Below are 22,454 nucleotides of genomic sequence, written 5' to 3' on the forward strand. Positions count from 1 at the left end.
AAATACACCAAATGACAACCCAAATACCCCAAATAATTAAAAAAATCACTCAAAATGACAGAAAAATACACTAATTGATGACACAAATACCACAAATAACTCAAAAACACTCAAAATGACAGAAAAATAAACAAAATGATGACACAAATACCCCAAATAATTCAACAAACGCACAAAATAACTCCAAGAAACATACACTGATTGACACTATTGTAACACTGCACAAAAACGACTAAAAACAACAACAAATCCCACAATAAACACAGAAAAGTGCTCAAACACACAAAATACCAACAATAACAAAAATGATGACAATAACACACAAAACTACAATAAAGATCCACAAAATGAATCTAAAAAAAAAAACACATACATTTCTGGAATAAAACATGAGAACACAAATACACAAAACAAGAACAAGATTATACTAAAATGAATGGAAACAAATACAAAACCACAACAAAGCCACACAAACACTTTATTCTTCATTGTGTTAATGCTCTGATTGGTCATTAATGTAAATAATTTCAGTAATTCACCCTCTATTACTGTTTTTATTAAATCACGCATTGTCTTTTATTTTGGGACTCGCGAGCACCACTTAGAGTTTGTAACTTTTCAGTGGTTTAGACTAGCTGGATGGCATCCAGTAGGTATATGCATTGAACCGTGACTAACAAAAATGTAATTTGGACCTGGAACCTAATTTTAACAGGAAGTCAGCAATTTTTAATTTAGCGGGCCAAATTTGGCACTTTATCTCAATTTTTGGCCAAATCACACAGTCTTTAAAAGCAAACTCCTCCTAGAGCGTTCATAATTTCCTCATGAAAATTTGGATTCATGTTCTTGACATGTTACAGGGGGTGCTAAAGTTTCATCAATTTTAAAACTGGAATTTTTTGAATAACCCAAAAACCCAAAGTCATGTGCAGAATGAGGAATGTGTTTCTTTGTGTCATTTTCACTAGCATAAAGAACTTCCCTACATATAAAGATTGGTTGTGGTTAATATTCAGGGCTCTTACTGTGAAAGGCTCAAAGTGGAAGTTGTTTTTGTGTGGACGGTAATAAAGATAATTAAATCTGTTCATTTGGATTTCTAGCTTTTTTAATCACATAAGAAGTATCAGCGTGTGAATAAGGTGGATATTATTGACTTTTAATTAATCATAAATATAGTTGTTTTATGAATTGCCAGTGAATATTTAGACGTTAGATGAATAAAGGCTTTGCTGCACCAAAGCATAAATAAAAGTCTTCTTCTGTAGTGCCAAGGTGAGCAGAAAGGTGGCTGACACTGCGTTAGAAACCCACTGAGAGGAAGTCTTTTGATTCCTTTCACTGCGTGACTTCCTCCACCACAGCAGGTCACTGCCTAGTCGGGCATAATTACATCCAGACCTGGACGTTGTCCATGTTTTCTCATAATCTGCCAATGTTTTTTCCTCCTGAGGAGGTTTTAAAAGAACAGAACATTCCAGAAGATTTGGCCTTTTATATCTTTATTTTATTATTTATTTTTATGTTGAACTGAACTCAGAGCTACGCAGACGATACACAACTTTAAAGTTCTGCTGCTGCTGGTGTATAAATGTGGTCCAGAATTTATCAGCGAGATGTTAGTCAGATTGTAGAGTTGCACATACTAAAATAACAACTTATTGCAACATTAAGCAATTTAAAAAAACACATTTAAAAAACGCATGGGTTTTTTTTTTTTTGTTATTTTTGACCAGATTCACAGCAATATTTGTGAAACTTGTGATATTTTTTTTTCTCATAAAATATATTGTCAATGTTAAATCTAAATCTAAATTTTAAGGATTAAATATAAATCTAAATTTTAAGTATTAAATCTAAATCTAAATGTTAAATCTAAATCTAAATGTTAAATATAAATCTAAATGTTTAATGTAAATCGTAAATATTAAATGTCAATCTCAATTATAAATCTAAATCTAAATGTTAAATGCAAATGTTAAATGCAAATGTTAAATCTAAATCTAAATGTTAAATCTAAATGTTTAATGTTAAATCTAAATGCTAAATATTAAATCCAAATGTTAAATCTAAATCTTAAATGTACAATGTTAAATCTAAATCTTACATGTACAATGTTAAATCTAAATCATAAATGTGCAATGTTAAATCTAAATCTTAAATCTAAATCTAAATTTTGAACATGAATATTAAATCTTAAATCTTAATCCAAATGTTAAATGTAAATGTTAAATACAAAATCTAAATATTAAATGTTCAATCTAAATGTTAAATATTCAATCTAAATTTAAATGTTAAATCTGAAATTTTAAAGTTAAATCGAAATCTAAATGCAAAATGTTAATTCTAAATTGTAAATCTAAATCCTAAATGTTAAAACTTAGTTATATTTATAAATGTTAAATCTAAACCTAAATGTTAAATCTTTCACATACATTTTTATTAAACGTGGTTTGTTGCTAAATGTTGCAAGAAGCTGCTGTAAAAAATAAATAAATTGGTCATTCTTGAGTTATCATATGATATTAATTGTTACCAAATATATATATATTTTTTAACTTTTGTGCAAAAAATACAAAAAACCCATAAATCACATTTAATACACAACTGTTCTAAAAGTAACACAATTCCATGAGAGGTGAAATTAACTCTAAGATGTTACATGACATTCAATTTCTCATTCCTTGTTGTCATTATAAATCAATATATAATAAATACAATCAGAGTCGTGCTGTTTCAGTGCAAGAATATACAATAGCTGAATAAAATAGAAAAAAGTAAAGTACAAAGGAAATACCTGCTCCTCATTTACGAATTTACAAATAAAAAATAAAAAAACATTTAGCATTGTTTAATAACTATTATTAATATTTTAAAATATTTTACATTTTGAATATTAGGAAGATAATTCTAAAATGTTGCTATTGCGCTGCTTTAGCTTAGCTTTTATTTTTCTCTTTTGCTAATGCGGAAGTCGTTCCCTCAGCTGTCATAGTGTACCATCTTGCGTGCATGTACTCTTGGTGTGGTCAGGAACCAATAAATACGTATTTCAGATGAAACAGTTAAATAAATGTAAGTAGTCCATAATTTTTACAGCTTTGGGTGTTAATGGAGACCGAATGGATTAATGTGTATTGTTGGAGCTCTAATAGAAATAGTTTAAATGCTGGTTTCTTTTCCTTTTTTGCTAATGCGGAAGTCGTTCCCTCAGCTGCCTGGCGTGTATTATCTTGTGTGCGTGTACTCTTTGTGTGGATCAACAGCTGTAGGTGGAACTCTGACAAAAAAAAGTTGCTTGAATGACATTTTCCGTAGGGATGGCAGTGTGACGGTGATACCAGACAGTCTCTGAGCACTTTGTCCACCTCCACCACACATTATGGACTTTAATGTAAAGCGGCTGGCCGCAGACGCCGGTACTTTCCTCAGCCGTGCTGTACAAGTAAGTTTAACCACCCTCATCACTGCCTGGCTAACTAATGTTAGCTTTGAACTCCCCGTTAGCGTTAGCTCACTAGCTAACATGCTAACGCTCCTCTGATTGTTGGTTTTTAGCTACTCTTCTCCCTGTTTTATTATTTTATTGTAATTTTTAAATGTTTTTAATTCATCTCACTATATTTTATGTTTATTTAAGTAAGCATCAGGCCCTTTAAGCAGCAGACAGACGCTAGAAAAACAAACAACAACATTCTTCTTTTTTTAAGCATATCTGTCATATGATTAGCATGGACTTAAATGAGGAACGTGTGTGTTTTTAATCAGTTACTCTAGTGTGCTCTTAATAACTGGTGGCTGGTTGGTTTGTTTTTTTGTGTAGTTTACAGAGGAAAAGCTCGGCCAAGCAGAGAAAACTGAGCTCGATGCTCATCTGGAGAAGCTTTTGGTCAAAGCTGAGAGCACCAAACACTGGACTGAGAGGATCATGAAGCAGACTGAGGTCCTGCTACAGCCCAACCCCAGTAAGATGATAAGACCTCACAACCACACAACCAGTGGCTTTGTACTTAAAGCTTTGTGATCTCTAATGGATTTTATTTAATTTTTTCGTTTTTAAGGAGCAGGATTCAGATTTCACATAGCTTTACGTCATCATAATTTAGAAAAGAAACAATTTAATTTAATGAGAATAAAGTTGTAATTTTATTAGATTAAAGATGGAATATTTTGAGAATGGAGTCGTAATTTTATGAGAATAAAGTCGTAATTTTATGAGAATAGTCGTAATTTTTTGAGAATAAAGTCGTAATTTTATTAGATTAAAGTCATAATTTTATTAGATTAAAGTCGTAATTTATTAGATTAAAGTCGAAATATTTTGAGATTAAAGTCGTAATATTTTGCAAATACAGTTGTAATTTAATAAGAATAAAAATGTAATTTTATTAGATTAAAGTCGTAATATTTTGAGAATTGTGTCGTAATTTTATGAGAATAAAGTCGTAATTTTATTAGATAAATCCGATGTGACTGCTGTCGGAACGATCAGGTCGCATTTGTATTATCTGATAAAGGTAACTAATGTAATGATTTATGTTTGGCATATAAACAATTTGCTTTTACTTGTTTTGGTTTTGTTACATATTTTAAAATTCTAATTTATGTTTGAAGATTTTTTGTTAGACTGAAACAAAAAAAACAAAAACTGAAACATTTATCCAACCTTTACATCATTGAATTGAGGTAAACGTCACAGTTCTGTGTCCCAGAAATAGCAGCGGGAATAAATAACTGCTCTAGGAAGGACTGAGTGGAAAGTGGAAGGAGTGTGAGGTCTTAGAATAAATACATATTTACATATTATAAATATCAGTGCTACACTAAGATGAAATTATTTTGTTTGTACGGTCACTGGGTCACTTCATAAATACCCAAACTGCATGAAAACAGCTTTTTCATTTCCCAATCAAAGCATTAGTCATTTTTCATTGCAGCCTATTTCAAAACAAGTTATATTTAACAATAAAATGTAGCATGCAGAAGATTGTTTATAGAGGAATGATGATAATGGTCTAAGTAGAATACAGTAGTAGAGATTCTTTACATGCTGTTAATATTATTCCTGTCCAAAAGCTCAGTTATTCTTCTATAGAGATTTGAAGAGACGGAAAATTATCCTGGTAAATTTCTACGGGAACTTTAAGCTCAGGAATTTTAGGAACATTTTATGGAAATTATTGCAACTGATGCTGATATTTTGGATGATGCAAAAATATATGTTCAACATCCCGGTTAAAAGCCAAACTTTAATTAAAAAAAAAAAAAAAAAAATCCCTGTTAATTCCCAAGGAAAGTTTACATTTTTGAAATGTCCCAGAATTTAAAATTTATGTTTGGATATGATAGTTGTTTAAAATTGTTCCCAATTGCCGGTGAATTCCAATGAATAATTCCCATGAAAAGTTGATAATTTAGATTTTTTTTCTCAACTTCCTGATCTTAAGTTCCTGTGAGAATTTACCTGAGATTTTCTTCCCTTTTTGCAAATCTATTTATCAATAAAAATAAGTCAGTGATAAACAATCTCCATTTGCATTATTATTATTATATTACATTATTATTAATTTTGATTATTGATATATTATATATGACTATTTTTTGTTGTCTTTATCATTATTTTCTCTATTTACATTATTATTATTGTTGTTATTGGCTTGCTGTAGAGGTGTGTGTGTGTGTAGCTCGTACACTGAGCTGTGTGTCTCCAGCTCACACAGAACCATCTGATGGTGTGATTGTGTAACTGGACTCTATGACTGGATTAGTTAGACTGTTCATTGTTGGATCAGGTGCCCAGGTGTTTGTTTGTGTTGGTTTTCAGGTGATGAAGCAACAATCATTTCTTAATGGTGTTGATGTGTAAATATGTGTTTAGATTAACTGTGTGTGTGTGTGGTGCTGCTGAGGGGCGGGGTCACTGTTTAGCACTCTCTCTCCCTCACTGTAGTCCCATGACCTCTAATCTAATTCTCCTGCTGCTGTGCACATACAGATGTGAGGCTGGAGGAGTTTGTGTATGAGAAGCTGGAGAAGAAAGCTCCCACGCGCATGAACAACCACGAGTTACTGGGACAGTCCATGATCGACTCAGGGAGTGAGTTTGGTCCTGGAACAGCTTATGGTGAGTCCAGCTGGGACGTGGGGGACGCTGGGACACACACAAGCTGCTCTGGGAGGAGGAGTCTGGGTGTTTTTTTGGGTTGGTTTATATAATACAAATGAGCATCTCAGACTCAACTTTTCACTCTTCACCATCTTTTCTTCAAGTAAAACACGAGCCAATTATAATTGTAATCGCATAATTGATAATTAATTACAAATGATGGCATAATTGTAATTCAAAAAATCAGTTGCTGTCGTTATCGTAATGAAATTTTCCCACATTTTACCATAAAAAATAAAAAAAATCAAGCGGTGTACTGACAAAAAAAGGCTCAGACACCCACACCAAAAATATTAATAATCTTTATTTTCATTGATTAGGATGCCTAACAAGGTAATCAATAGATAGGAAAGAAATTGAATAATAGAAATTAGATTTTGGTGTAATTTACAGCTAATTTAGAACCCGTTAGCATTAGAGATGCTAACAGAAAGCTAACACAAGAGGAAGGTTAACTTTAAATAGGTTATTTATTGCAGGCTCAGTAATTGTGATTAATTGTAATTGAAATTTCGTAATGGAGAACATAATTGTAATTTAATTTCTGAGGAGAAAAAAAAATGTAATTTAATTGTAATTAGAAATAATGCTGCTTACTGTAATTGAACATGGGTAATTTTTAGTTTTATTTCAAGCACACATGAAAAAGTGTACAGTATGTACAACATACAACAATAATCCACAGAAAACAGAACAATTCACTGCTGCTGAAAAATGTAATTGACCCCAACCCTGGTTCCCACTGTTCTGACTGAATTATTCCTCTGTGTGTAGTATGGGATGTGAACCTTTGTTTGGTCTCCGGGCCGTTACAGGAAATGCCCTCATCAAGTGCGGGGAGACGGAGAAGCAGATTGGTGGAGCAGAGCGGGAACTCATCCAAACCACCGCCATCAACTTCCTGACGCCTTTCAGAAACTTTCTGGAAGGCGACTTCAAAACCATCCTGGTGAGAAAAACCAGTGAGGAGTGAGAGAAACTAACTGACAACCAGGGATGGGTACATTTCACATCAGTGCTCAACAGCACCAGTTTATGGTTCTTTTGTGTGCTAATAAATGGTAAATCATAAAATCTCAAAATGTTCCAATTCACTATATTTATTTTTCATAATAATATGAATAATAGTAACAAACTTTAACAAATATATCAAACCAACATCCAACTATTTGTACTGTAACGACATTTGTTTGAAGAAAAGCAGCTCAGGGTTGGGTTTACTTATAATATGTAATTACAATTATGATGTAATTTTACAAAATCTGTTGCTGTCGTAATCATAATTGAAATGTAATTGTAATTGGCACAATTTGATTAAACGCAAACCTGTGGAACCATGTTACAGTTTTATGTCTCACAAATCCATAGTTAATAATTATTAAAATATGTTTCAGATCTTGTTTAGCTGTATCTTCTCTTCTGGATCATTTTACCATAAAAAAAATGAAATCGAGTGGTATACTGACAGAAAAAATGCTCCGACACTCACACCAATAATACATAATCCCAATGTTTTCCTAGATGAGGAAGCCTAACAGCTCAGCATTGTTTCTCCAAGGGTTCAAGTCTGTTTTCCTGATTCCACAGAAAGAACGAAAGCTGCTCCAGGTCAAACGTCTGGATCTGGACGCGGCTAAAACCAGGCTAAAGAAAGCCAGGATGGCTGATGCTAGAGCGACGGTGAGTACGAGCGCGCGCACACACACACACACACACACACAGAGAACTGTACCTTTGAACTCACAGAAGGAGGCAGAGGGTTTGATCTCTTCTGAATTTCATTTAATGTTGCAAATGACCAGTACTTTTCTATGAGAACTTCAACTCAGGAATATTCAAAAATGTAAACTTTTCATGGGAATTATTTATTGAAATTCACCACAAATAGGGAATAAATTTAAATACATATCATATCCAAACAAAAATATTAGCATCCATTCAAAATAATGCAACAAAAACACAAAACATAACATTTAAACTCTGATTAAACAATTCTGGGAATGTTCATAAGTTGGACACTTTCCAAGGGAATTAAGAGGAATCTTAAATATAGTTGGGAAATCTATTTTAGCATCCTATAAAATGTAAAAGCATCAGTTATTTAAAAGTTAGTCCCAATTTCTGGTTATTCCAATAAATAATTCCTATGAAGAGTTTTAATTTTTGAATATTTTCAAACTTGTAAAGCTTAGGTTCTTGTGAAAATTGACCAGAAATGTTCCGCCCCTTCCATCCATCCATCCATGTTCCGAACTGCTTGTCCTTTTTCAGGATCTGCTGGTGCTTATCTCCATCTTTCTATCATACATGTATTCATGAAAGTTTTCTATTCTCGTACACCCTGTTTTTTCTTCATTACCACATCCCTATACAGGAACCTTAAATGTTCTTCCATGTTTGTTGCTTTTGGTCAAACATGTCACGACATATTTGAAATATATTCAGTTTCTTCTGACGTGTCAGGAAATCAATCTATGGGTGTTGCAGGATTTTGATTAAGCCTCCAATAACAAAGTATTCCCAATTCCATTCCTTAGTTCACACATTTCTGTTTAGCTTCTTGTCTTTCCCTAATCACACTCATCACATGCTGTTAAACATGATGAGATTGTGTCAAACATGCTTAATTGGTTAATGGAGTTACTGTAACTATTGTCATTAATTCCATGGTTCTATGCTGAAGTCACGCAACATTTTTGAGAGATTTGACATCTATTAATTAGCTAAAGCTAACACTAGCCCACGCGTTATACGGTGAAAAATATGGTGTAAATGTGTGACACTGTTTAATCCGTGTCATATTTACCTTTCAGAAGAAGTCTGTCACATTATATCATATTTTGTAGAGAATTGACATTTTCGTCTGACCATTCGTTTGCGAAGACGAATTGTATGTACACGTGTGATCATTTTCCCACAACATGCATGTGAGGCTATATTTTGTGTTGGAGACCCTACTTTTATAGTTTAAAGACAGGATGTATTTAATCCTAATTAACCAGAGGGTAATAGATAATCAATGCTATGGAAATGGGAAATATGAACTATGGCTGCTCAATTATAGAAAAAATAATAATCATATTATTTTAGTCGTAATTTAAATCATGATTCTTTGTCAACCAAAAACTTGTTTATTTTTTGTACCAAACAATGTAAAGTATATTCTTTAATCATAAAAAAAATCTTTCAAACACTTAAATCAAGTTTGTTCACTTTTGCACAAAACAAAACACTTATGTTGCATAATGATGTGTCTGCTCTAGATATTTATCATCAAACACAAAGTGTTCTCATATCACACAATTTGTTTTGCCTTGTTTACCAAGTGTCTTTGATGCGTTTCTCCTGCCATGTTTCAAAACCACTCGCAACAACTGTCCTCGTGTTATGCCTGCAGGCTAGGCTAGCTTTAGCTTTAGCTTTGAGAGGGGCGGGGAGGAGAAGCTAGCATGCTCGTGCATTTAACAACTCAAAGTTAGCAGGAATAATCTTGTTTGCCAAACTTTAAATTTTGTAGATGTCCAAAATCATTTGTTTTATTTAGCAAATAAAACATATGTAAAATTAAAGACAAATATATATATATATATATTTAAAATGATAGTTTTTTCTCGATTGTTGCTTTGGTAATTGTTGATGAAATAATCAAAATTGTAATTTATTTTTGATTAATTGCATAGCCTTAGTAGCAACTTTTATTTTTGTTTGAGCAAAAAAAAAAAAAAAAAACCATGGAAAAAAAGTCACATGCAAAAGTCTCAATGTTCTAAAGTATTTATTCACACAAAAGCAGTGTTTTATTAATGCAGCTGTTGGACGATACGTTTCCATGGGACAGTGTTCCAGTTGATCCAATCAGGAAAGCCTGCAGCATTTAGTATTCAAGTATTCACTTGTATTTCTGACGACGTTTCTACAGGAAAACTAAAAGCAGAACAAACATGTTTTGTGCTTGTTGCTGATATTCTGCTTTCACGCACAAACGTCCTTCGTAAATGACTTCATTTTCATCAACATAAAACACAAACAACTGAAAATGATACAAAAGGACAACAAAAATAGACAAAATACACCAAAAACAAACAAGCTGACTACAAAATGACAAAAAAAAACTGAAAACTATACAAAACCAAAAAATAAATATCAAAATGACCCTAAAAAAACACAAAATAAACAGTGTGACGCCAAAAAAACACACCACAATAAAAAAGGGAAATACATAAAAAAAAATGGCAACAAAAATGGACATTACATAAAAACACAAAAAACCACTACAAAATCATCCATCCATCCATTTTCATACCCGCTTATTCCCGTTTAACAGGGTCGCGGGGGTCTGCCGGTGCCAATCTACAAAATCATATGCACCAAAAAACAATCTAAATGAGAAATGTTTTTTTTTTAACTCATTCAGTGCCAGCCATTTTCAGATTTTCTATCCCCCCCAGTACCAGCCGTTTTTGAGCATTTTGACTGATTTTAAAGACCCACAGAATATTTTCTACTATGACTATCTGAAATCTGACACCAGATTCTGAAAGATTGAAGCCTCTACTTTCATAAAAAAGAAATAATTTACACAAATCTTCAGTTTCAGAGCAAAAAGTTGAGAAAAAAGCCTTTTTCTAAAAAAAAAAAAAAAACCCTGTCAGTGACTTTGAAGTATTTTTTTTGCTTTAGTGACAACTCTAACATCTGAACATTGTTTCCTTATATAAAACAAAAAAAAAACAGATCGGGTTTTTGATGGCAAAATAATTATTATTGATCTATCTGGGTCAGAGTTGAATGGATTTCTTACTGGAATTTGGTGTTCCTCCAAGTTTCTCTCCTGTCATTCTGCACACACGCAACTTCCTCTTCCTCCCGGACATGCAGAGTGTCACTGCGTTCCCCGTTCTTTTTATCATTTTATCTCACCATTGCCACACTATCCACACATGCTCTGGTTGAGTGTGCACTGCTGTGCGCTGCTGGGAACGTCAACTCTCGTACGTAGCGCCATTTTCTGTCTCGTAAATGCCTTTCCTCTCTCCCTCTGAGCTCTGCTGAGCATGGCTGATCTCTCATCCAAATGTGCATTGCTACCGCCTACATGTCACCTATTATTTTGCTATTTGCCCCCCCCGACACGCATTGATGACCCATTTCGGCTGTTAGTTGATGGTTTTATCTCACCGTCGCAACATTATCAGTAATCTACTCAGGTCCACACATGTTCTGTGTTAGTATGTGCTGCTGTGAGCTGCTGGATACGTCACAATATCACTCCGTAGCGCCATAATCTCACCCGTTCCTGCTTCTTCCTCCTTTGCTGGGTAGCATCAGTGGCTAATCTCTCATCTAATGTGTACTGCTGCCATCTTCAGGGCACAGTTGGTCACTACAACACCCCACAGCTTAGATATTGATGAGGGACTTCCGCCAGGGTGTTTTCTAGTAATCCCTGTGAAAAAATGCAAATGACGAGTTATCTCGTCAATGGCACTGAGTGAGTTAAGAAGTAATCACACAAAACAAAAACACACAAACACAAGAAATTTCAACATAAACAGAAATTGCAAATCAACAACGTAAACACGGTGATGAGACAACTACAAACAACACCAAAAACTGAAAACTATAGAAAATTACAACAGAAATAGATTACACCAAAAACAAACAAGCCCACTACAAAATCACAAAAAACAAAACTATACAAAACAGTAAAATCTTCAAAATGACTCTAAAAATACAAAAAATGACAAAGTAAACGCAGTATGACTGCAAAACAGCAACAAATAACAGAAAATATGACAAAAACATACAAAAACACATTTCAGCTCCAACATTAACAGTAAGGAAATGCTGCAGACGTTAAAAAAACAAAAGTTTTGCTTCTAGCCGTGGCAACATACATCGCACCATGTTACCATGGTAACCGTCAATTATGAAGCAATCAATTAATATCTATAGGTAGGTTACACCTACAACTTAAAAATGTCATTGGTTGAGTGCGTATTTAAGTATTGATCTCCTACTCCATAATGCCAAGTATTGTGTAACATCAAACCAACCTGAAACTAAACATTTATCTTTATTTCTTTGATCAGAAAAACATTGAAGTCACTTTGTGTGACAGATAAAAAGATAAAGTCCAAGTTGTTTTTGTAAAAATTGAGCTTAAAGGAAAGTTGGAAATGTTGACTGTTGTCGTAACTTCTGAAAAGCATTGAGGTTGTGAATCTTGCTGTAAATCAGCCTCTGAACTAAAGTGAGTTTGACATCATGTGTTTGGAGCCGAGCTGCTGCTCAGTTTGAAGGTTGTGAGTTTGCTTCTTTTTTTTTTTATAAAAACGACAGCAGCAGAAGTGAAAAGAATAAAACATTACTTAGTTTGTGAAGCTTGAAGTCAAACAAACAGCGGGGTTGGATATCTGAGAGCGTGGTTTTTCTCATACGTTTGTGCGATGTGACGAGTGTGTGTGTTAGTGTGTGTGCGTGCGTGCGTGCATGTGCGGGGGCAGCTGCAGCTCTAACTCACTGTGTTACTGTTTCCAAATCGCAACGCAGCAGATGTGAGCAGAGGAAGTGACAGAGGTGAGTGGAATGTTGAAGCCAAAGAGGAATACACACACACACACACACACACACACACACACACCCTGGTGGCCGTAACAGCAGCTGCTGTGTATGTTCATCTGCATTCACATGTTTTTAACCCTAATGTTTAATTTCAACAGAACGTAAACCTGCAGATTTCCCTGAGAGTGTGTGCACAGATGGACCATTGTGTGCATGTTGCTGGGTTGTTGCTTTTATGATTTATTTTTCAGTTGGAATACCTCACTGAGTCATGAAACTCTTTGGTTGCTGTTCTACTTTAGTTTGGTTCTTTCATTCATCGTGTAATTCTATGTTTAGTCTTTTCACTCCAGTTCAAATTCACTCAAAGACAAGTTTTAGGACCAAATCCCACCCAGTTTAACCATTATTTTATGTTTGATGTTCTATAAATATGACAGTAATATCAGAACAGTTTTGTTTGTTACTTTAATCCAGGGGTTTTCAACCTTTGGGTCAGACACTGGTAGGGGGTCGCCAGATGCCTTCAAGAAACTAAGAATATTTTCTGGACAATTTGAGCCCATTTTTGCAAATTTTTTTTAACCATTTTTCTGCAGCTACACCAAACTTGCCATATTTGAACCTATTGTCATTACTTTTTCTTGCCATATTTTTGTTTTTTTTATGCATTTTTGCTACATAACTCTCATTTCTGACACTACTTAATCAAAATTCGACGCCTTTTCGGCATTTTTTTCCATTTTCAAGACATGTTCAGCACTTATAAACCCTTTCCATCACTTTTCCACCTCATGTCAAATATGTTGACCCATTATTGTCAATTTTAACCTCTTTTCACCATATTTCATGAATTTTTTTTTTTTGCCAATTTAACTACATTCATGATTTATCATTCCCATTATTTGCAAATTTAAACTGTTCCTACTTTTTAAATGACATCCCCCCCATTTCTGTCCATTTTAAGCCTATAATGACACTTTTTTGCTATTTGACTCTGTTAAACAATTTCTGTGTTTTTTAAAAACTCTTTCCACCACTTTTCCACTTAATGTCACATATGTTGACCTATTATTGTCACTTTTAACCTCTTCACAACATTTAATGTTTATTTTTGCCAATTTAACCACATTCACGATTTTCAATGCCCATATTTTGCTAGTTTAAACTAAGTATCCCTATATTTTTAAATTCCACTACCCATAATTTATGACTTTTTATTTCTGTGGTTTTTAAAATCACATTTCACCACCTTTTCCATGATTTTAGGTCGCCAGATGTCTTCAAGAAACAAGGAGTATTTTCTAAACAATTTGAGCTCATTTATGCTTTGACAAAATATATTTTAACCTATTTTCATTGCTTCTTCTTGCCATATTTTTGTTCATTTTAATGCATTTTTGCTACATTATTCCCATTTCTGACACTTCTCTAACACTTTTCAGCTTAATGTCACATGTGTTGCCCCATTATTGTTTCTTTAACCTTTTTTCACAGTTTGTCATGCCCATTATTTTCCAGTTTAAACTAATTGTTCCAATAATGACACTTTGAACCCTTTTTATCTCTTTGTCTGTCTGTTTTTACCCACTCTAATTTGCAACGTTTAACCAATTTCTGTGATTTTTAAAATCCCATTTCACCACCTTTTCCACCATTTTTGGTCACTTTTAACCCATTTTATGTGTGATTAAAACAAGGATTTCCATCTTTAAGATGACTATAATAATAATAAACTTCCTGGATAACAGTGGATATTATTCAAATGAATAAATAAATGTGTTTATCACAGATTCATAGAACAATGAACCATCATTTTGCTGACTTTATGGATGGACCCCAAAAATCTCTTCCCTTTATCCCCCCTTATAAATGAGCCTGTCTCCACATGACTGTTCTTCAATGTTTATATCTGTGTTCAACCACCTTCAGCTACAGTGGGGGTCCCCGCTCTCTGGAACCTTTATTTTGGGGGTCGTGAGATGAAAAGTTTGAGAACCACTGTATTAGATTTAATCTAAAGAATTTCCTGAAAACCATTCCATTAATAAATAATTTATTTGGTGAAAGGTTGGAGTGTGAAGAGTCCATCACCCGTTCCTGTGATTAAAAAAACCTGAATGCAGTGATTTTTGTGCCCACAGGCTGAGCAGGAGCTGAGGATGACCCAGGGCGAGTTCGACCGACAGGCTGAGATCACCCGTCTGCTGCTGGAGGGTGTCAGCAGCACCCACGTACGTACGCTCTGTGTTTGTGAGCTGCTGATTCATGCTGTGTATGTGCTCTGATGCTCCGATGCCATCTGTGTCCGTGCGTTACCAGGCCCACCACCTACGCTGCCTGAACGACTTTGTCGAGGCGCAGACCACGTATTACGCACAGTGTTATCAGTACATGGTGGATCTCCAGAAGCAGCTCGGCAGGTACAAAGATCACTTCCTGTCAATGTGTATGCCCCAAAAACACAGAATATTACAGAAGAATACACTACAACACACAAGACAACACAAAAAAACAGAAAATTATACAAAATTAGAAAATATACCATATAATTCCAAATACACTGAATATTACAGAAGAATACACAAACTGACAACAAAAATGCACATAATGACAACAATAACCCAGAAAATTAAATGACAATAAAAGTAAACGATATGACTGCAAATACACAAAACGACAACAAAATGAAAGAAATACGTACAAAATGATAACGAAAATAAACCATGTGACTCCAAATACACAGAATATTAACAATATACTAGTGACAACAAAAACACACAAGACGATTAAGTACAACACAAAAACTTAGCAGAAAATTATGCAAGATAACAGCAAAAATACACAAAATTATATCAAAAACAAACATGCCGACTACAGAATTACATAATAATCAGAAATTACTCTAAAAACACACAAAAGAAAAACTTAATAAACAGTGTAACTACAAAAAACACACAAAAAACACAAAAAGGACTAAATTAAACCACAGACATACAAGCCGACAACAAACAGAAAATTATACAAAACCAAAGCAAAATATTACAAATTACTCTTAAAAACACACAAAATGACAACAAAATAAACGATAGGACTCCAAAAAACACAAAACAAAAACTGAGAAAATGAAAGAAAAATACAAAATGACAACAAAAATGTACAAAAGTAAACCAAATTATTTAAAAAAATCAAAATACTCATCACACACAAAATGTAAAATACTGAAGAAACAACGTTTAAAAATATTAGAAAATGACAATAAACACAGGAAATGATAAAAACACACTGAATGTTAACAAAAGTTAATAAAAATGAAACAAAAACATACACAATGACAACAAACACAAATCCTTAGTTGTTTCCTGTTAATGCTCTGATTGGTCTTTATTCTAATGCTGACATGAATATTGATCATGTGACCCTCAGATCGCCCCCTGTGATAAAAGTTGCCCGTCTCCTTCCTGTCGTCAACTGAACAGTTTCCTGTATTAAAATAAAGTCTTTTTTTTCTCTCCAGTTTCCCGTCATCGTTCTCCAACAACAACCAGTTGTCCGTGTCATCCGGCCCCAGCGTGTCGGTGCCCACCATTCCCATGACGACGTCCCTCCCCAGCGTGTCGGGGGGCCACAGCGGGTCGGCGGCGTCGGGCGGGTTCAATGAACTACGAAGCTCTAACGGCAGCCGTAAAGCACGAGTCCTGTATGACTACGACGCTGCCAGCAGCAGCGAGCTCTCCCTATTGGCTGACGAGGTGAAGCGCTCATAGTCACATGATCAGATGCTCTTATTTTACAACACAAATATTGCATTTCCATGAGAAACATAATAAACAACGTCATCCACAAAGTGCATTTCAGGCTTAGTTCAAGGAATAAACAGGCTCCCATTGACCGTAACCACAGATCTGCTGAACATAAGCCACGCCCCCTTCCTGGAAACGCTTGAGACCGGCCGTAACAAGTTTAGAGCTGAGTCAGCAGTTACCAGTACTGCACTGGCAGCAGTGGTTTGTGCTGTTGCTGCTGCTGCTTTGGACGCATTCAGGTTTCATTTCCACGGGAATTTAAGATCAGAAATTTTGGGAATATTCACAAATGTTTTAATTAACCAGAAATCAAGAGTAATTTTAAATAACTGTATCATATCCAAACATTAATATTAGCATCAATGCAAAATAAAACAATTAAAAAAAGCTTTTATTCCAGGAATTCTGAATTATTTGCCAAATTGTGAGTTTTCCACATTAATTAATAAGAAATTTTCAAAATTGAAGGGGTGTTAAATATATTTTAACATCATCTAAAATATTAGCATCAGTTATTTAATAATTTATTCAGACAACTTTTTTCAATTAGTTTACTTTGATCTCCTGACCAGTCTTCTTCAGAGGCTCTGCTGATTGCTTTGATGTTTTTTTTTTTCTTCTGCGTTGACGTTCCTTTCATTCATGAAAGGAGTAACCAATCACGAGCTTTCTTTATTCTTTAACATCATTTATTCACATTTTAGGTTAGATCATTTATTTGTCCTTTTGTCTATTTTTCTGTCCTTTGTGTGTTTTTTTTTGCATCATCTGTGTATTTTGGTTGTCTTTTTTAATCTATTGTTACCTAATTTTGTGTGTTTTGTTGTCACTGTGTATTTTTTTATTACTTTGTGTGTGTTTGGAGTCATTTGATGCTTCATGTGGCCCCTGAGTTGCCAGTTGCCTGTCTGGTTTAAGCAGAGGTCCCAGAACCATATTTTTATTTTACTGAATTCCAAAATGATTGTATTTGATTGAATTTTTTTTTATATATATCCTGTTTTTTCTTTCTCCAGGTGATCTTGGTGAGCAGCGTCCCAGGGATGGACTCTGATTGGCTGATGGGGGAGCGTGGTAACCAGAAGGGCAAAGTGCCAATCACGTACCTGGAGCTGCTGAACTGAGATGATTTTTTTTTTTTACAGCAGGTTTTTATTTGAAATCAATAAAAAAAAGACAGAGTTGTGTTTTAATAATAATAGAAACAATGGGAAACCATTGGCCCCTCTACAGTCAGCGCATTTCTAAAGCTCTGCTTCTTTGTTTCATCAAATATGTGACGCACATCTCCCAGACTTTTAAAAAGATTCCCTAATGTTTACAACCTCAGACGTGGGTTTTCCTGTTTTCTGACCAATCAGAGCCTGACTGACGGCCTCCATCGCAGTATTAGCATCTATTCAATCTTCAGAAACAAACATCTCACATTAACGTTGGTCCAGAAAATATCCTGTTAAATTATTTGTGTGTTCAATGATGTAATCGTGTTTTTAAAACAATGGACCCCTCCCCCCCTCCACTTCTATTTCAACACAATGTTTTCACGATCCAATTATATTGTGTTCTGGGAGATTTCTGTGTTATTATTATTATTATTATTATTATTATTATACAGCTGCTTTTTGTTTTGTGTGGCATACAATTGTAAAATATATAATTTCATGCATTAAAGGAGACTTTTGAAATATGTTGTTTACTGGTGTTAAACCACTAGAGGGCAGTAGAAGCTACAGGGTCGTTTAGAAGTCAAACCAAAACCACAATTTGTAAATTTAGTCTTTTAAAAGTAGGTAATGGATCAAATCATTCTGATGGAAAGATTTACCAGTGTATTCACACATTTCTGAATCCCCTTTGGTTTATTAGTGCATGAGTTACACTGAACTAGTTAAGTGTTAATTCAAATCATATTTAACTAGTAAAGAAACATCAACTAGTAGACAATGTGTTACTAGTAGTACTAATAGACTTAAAATATGTTACTAGTATGATAAAACAAAACAAGCCTCAAAGCTTGAGGTGAATGAATGTTTCATCCAGTTAAATAAAATATTACATACTTTTATATACATGTAAAAACATACTTTTTCTAGTTTTTTTTTTTTTTTGTAATTTGGTGTGTTTTTGGACTCATTTTAGTTGTCCTTTTGTCTATTTTTTCATCCTTTTGTGTGTGTTTTGGTTTGGTGTCTTTATGTATTGTTACGCAATTTGGGGTTTTTAGTGTCATTTTTGTCCTTTTGTATAGTTTTGGTGTAATTTTTATATATATTGGTTGTCCTTTTTTGTATTTTATCATCACTTTGTGTGTTTTTGAATTAATTTAGGGGTGGGGTTTTTTGAGTCATTTTGTACATTTTTTTTATGTCCAATTGTGTATCTTTAGTGTCTTTATTTAAATGTTTGGTTTTGAAGTAAATCAAAAGTAATCAGTTACATTACTTTAATAATATAGGGATACTTAGAGTAAGTTACTGTTTTTTTGTTTTGTTTTTAACATGTATCTTGTAATTGTATGGGATTGCTTTTTTAAAGTAACCCTCCTAACCCTGAACATAGCTAATACATAGCCACTGCAATCAGGAATCGTATGATCAGGTATCGACTAGTCACCCTGGACAGAAAGACCCGCCCACATCTTTGCTTTGACATCAAGTAAAAGTAAAGTCAAAATGCAAATGGTAAAGACAAAGACAATACAGAAAAAGCAAAGACAAAATGGAAAAAGACTATGACTACATTTGTATATTATTTATTATTATTGATTCTCTTTATATTTTCATATGTATTTCCTTTTAATTTTGGCCCTCCTGTGATTCCATAGCTAAATGGATTGAGGGCACATTGCGACGTGCAGCAGCCGCGCACCCCTGATTCACTGGGGTTTGTACGACTTATAAGCTTATTATGTTTTAATACCACTAAGCTTTTAGTGAATCCGCCCCGTGTTAGTTTTTTGTTGTCCTTTTATGTGTTTTTCATCACGTTTTTATTGGTGCTTTTGTCTATGTTTCTGTACTGTGTATTTTGAGTCATCTATGTGTATTTTGTTTGTCGTTTTTAATGTATTGTTACCTAATATGGGCATTTTTGTTGTCCTTTAGTGTATTTTTCTGTCCTTTTGTTTGTTTTTTTGTCACTTTGTGTATTTTTCTGTCCTTTTGTTTGTTTTTTTTGTCACTTTGTGTATTTTTCTGTCACTTTGTGTGTGTTTGAAGTCATTTGGGGTATTTATTTTTGTGGCCAGTTGTGTCTGATCTAAGCAGAGGTTCCGGTCCATTGTAGCACAGCTTTAAACATCCATTAATAACGGTTAAAATCAAATGTCGTCCGGCTCAGTTCAGGTCAAACGTTGTCATCCACGCCTCATAAAACTAGGAAGAGTTTAGAGGAAGTGGAGTTGTGCAAACTAGAGCGTGTTCAGAAGCTGCTTGTTATTCTTCTTTGTTCAACCTGTACACATCAGCATAAAAAGTTGGCAGAGTTTCATTTCATTAGTGATTTAATGCTTAGCAAAAAGATCCATGTGATGCATTCAGGGTTCATACACTAAATTATTCATTTCCTCTAAACTGATAGAAATCAGCAAAAAAACAAACAAAAAAACAGCCAATTGTTTAGTTCACGGTTATTTATGTGTAAAAATATTAACTTTTTATTGCACCAGTGCTGATTCAGTCCTAACAGAGTACAAAATATATTCTAGATTTTCTTAGTAAACCTAAATGTTGAGCAGTATTACACTTTATTTGCTGCCTTTATGTTTAAACGTGCCTGCATGCACTAAACTGTACATTTTTACTAAAAAAAAAAAACACACACACTGTAGTTTTTAAAAGTGCTTTTATTTAAACAGGAAATTACAATTACTTAAAAAAAAAATTTAAAAAAAAAAGAGGAAGAAGAAAACATTTCTAATTTGGAAAGTAATTGTTAATTACAATTGATAATCTCAAAATGTGATTCTTTATAAAATGGTTAATTTTCTGTTGCAATTTTAGTCAAAAAATGTTGTTCTTGGTTTATTTCCATGACCGGACTAAAGACACAAAGGTGTTTATCAGCTCATGAAATTAGGATAAATTATATTTATAAAATTTAGACACAATTATGTTTATTTAGACTATTTTGTCTAGCCGATGTGGAGAAAAAAACACTCTGCTAAACGCTAACTAGTAGCTAGCTAACTAGCAGCTAGCTAACTAGCACTTTCAAAACTTTAACTCAAAATAATGTAGAATTCAGACTGACAGTTTGCTGAATAACAATAAAAACCAATGTAATAGTAATTTTTGTGACTTTTAAAGGTTGTATGTACAGTATGAGGTAAACATTATAAACATACAGGAGACGGTACGTGACTGAGTTTGCACATTGTAGCTTATTAAACTGTTAAACATCATATTTGAATGTGTGTAAATGCCTGTAAACTTTTCCTCAGTTTACAGCTTTGCGTTCTTGTTTTTTTTTTTTTTTAGAAAAGTTTAAAGTTAAAGAGCCTTCCTTGTTATTTTACATCTACGTCAGAGATGGTAACTTTGATCACAGCATGGCCACAGAATTCTGCTTATCTGATCCAACGCTGAAATTATTCACATTCGTGTCAGCATTTAGTATCTAATCAATCTGAAAGTTATTATTGTCAATTTTGTGTATTTGTATTGTTGATTTGTGTGTTTTTAACTGTTATTTTGTGAGCTTTTGGTGTCAGTTTGTGTATTTTTGTCATGGTTCATGCGTTCTTGGTATTGTTTATTGAATTTTGTGGGTTTTTGGAGCCATTTTCATGCATTTATGTTGTCCTTTAATCTATTTTTCTGTCCTTTTGTGTGTTTTCTCAGTCATCGCTCTGTATTTTGGTTATCCTTTTTGTATTTTTTCATCACTTTGTGTGTTTTTGAAGTCATTTTGTGCATATTAGTTGTCCTTTAATCTATTTTTCTGTCCTTTTGTGTGTTTTGGAGCCATTTTTATGCATTTATGTTGTCCTTTAATCTATTTTTATGTCCTTTTGTATGTTTTCTGAGTCATCTCTTCGTACTTTGGTTGTCCTTTTTGTATATTTTGAAACACTTTGTGTTTTTTTAAGTCATTTTGTTTTATTTCGTGTGTGTTTTAGAGTAATTTTATGCATTTTAGTTGTCCTTTTGGTCTATTTTTTGGTCCTTTTGTGTTTTTTGAACCATCTATGTGTATTTTTCTGTCCTTTTGTGTGTGTTTTTGTTGATTTTTTTATTTGTGTGGTTTTGATCTTTGTGCTTTTGGTGTCATTTTTGTGTATTTTTGTTGTTGATTTGTATGTTAACAGTTATTTTGTGTGCTTTTGTTGTGTTTTTTGCTCTTGGTGTCATTTATTGAATTTTTCTCTCATTTTATGTGTTTTTAGAGTAATTTTGTGCATTTTAGTTGTCCTTTTGGTCTATTTTTTGGTCCTTTTGTGTTTTTTGAACCATCTATGTGTATTTTTCTGTCCTTTTGTGTGTTTTTGTTCATTTTTTTTATTTGTATGGTTTTGATCTTTGTGCTTTTGGTGTCATTTTTGTGTATTTTGTGTTTTTTGTTCTTGGTGTCATTTATTGAATTTGTCTCTCATTTTGTGTGTTTTTGGAGTCATTTTGTGAATTTTAGTTGTTCATTTTAGTTGTTCGTTTTCTGTCCTTTTGTGTTTTTTGAGTCATTTATGTGTATTTTTGTTGTCCTTTTTTATTTGTGTGTTTACTGTTATTTTGTGTGCTATTTTTGTTGTGTTTTTTTGTTTGTTCATGGTGTCATTTATTGAATTTTTCTCTCATTTTGTGTGTTTTTTTTTTGTATAATAATCTCTCACTTGTGCAATTCTGGAGTCATTTTGGGGCTTCTACCAAACAATCCTGATTCCCTATAAATATTATACGTTATGATGGTTTTTTAATTAA

At 33.6% G+C, this 22,454-nt stretch overlaps 1 protein-coding gene and 1 long non-coding RNA gene across 2 annotated transcripts in view; one reads left to right on the forward strand and one right to left on the reverse strand.

Moving 5' to 3' along the window:
- Window positions 1-13,676, reverse strand: part of LOC114454157 (uncharacterized) — a 13,925-nt gene extending 249 nt beyond the window's left edge. The window contains exons 1-2 of the long non-coding RNA XR_003672519.1: window positions 13,505-13,676; window positions 13,454-13,455 (exon numbers count right to left, since the gene is read on the reverse strand). This is a non-coding gene — a long non-coding RNA (uncharacterized LOC114454157). The remainder of the gene's footprint in view (window positions 1-13,453; window positions 13,456-13,504) is intronic.
- On the forward strand, window positions 3,255-18,226 carry sh3glb1a (SH3-domain GRB2-like endophilin B1a). The gene is made up of 9 exons (XM_028434393.1): window positions 3,255-3,448; window positions 3,827-3,968; window positions 5,999-6,127; window positions 6,985-7,118; window positions 7,757-7,849; window positions 14,878-14,967; window positions 15,056-15,156; window positions 16,251-16,485; window positions 17,556-18,226. The coding sequence occupies exons 1-9, from the start codon at window positions 3,386-3,388 to the stop codon at window positions 17,661-17,663; spliced, it is 1,095 nt and encodes a 364-aa protein (XP_028290194.1). The 5' UTR covers window positions 3,255-3,385; the 3' UTR covers window positions 17,664-18,226.
- The last annotated feature ends 4,228 nt before the right edge of the window (window positions 18,227-22,454 follow it).

The sequence above is a fragment of the Gouania willdenowi genome, chromosome 20 (assembly GCF_900634775.1).
Source record: "Gouania willdenowi chromosome 20, fGouWil2.1, whole genome shotgun sequence".
NCBI classification, from domain to species: Eukaryota; Metazoa; Chordata; class Actinopteri; order Blenniiformes; family Gobiesocidae; genus Gouania; species Gouania willdenowi.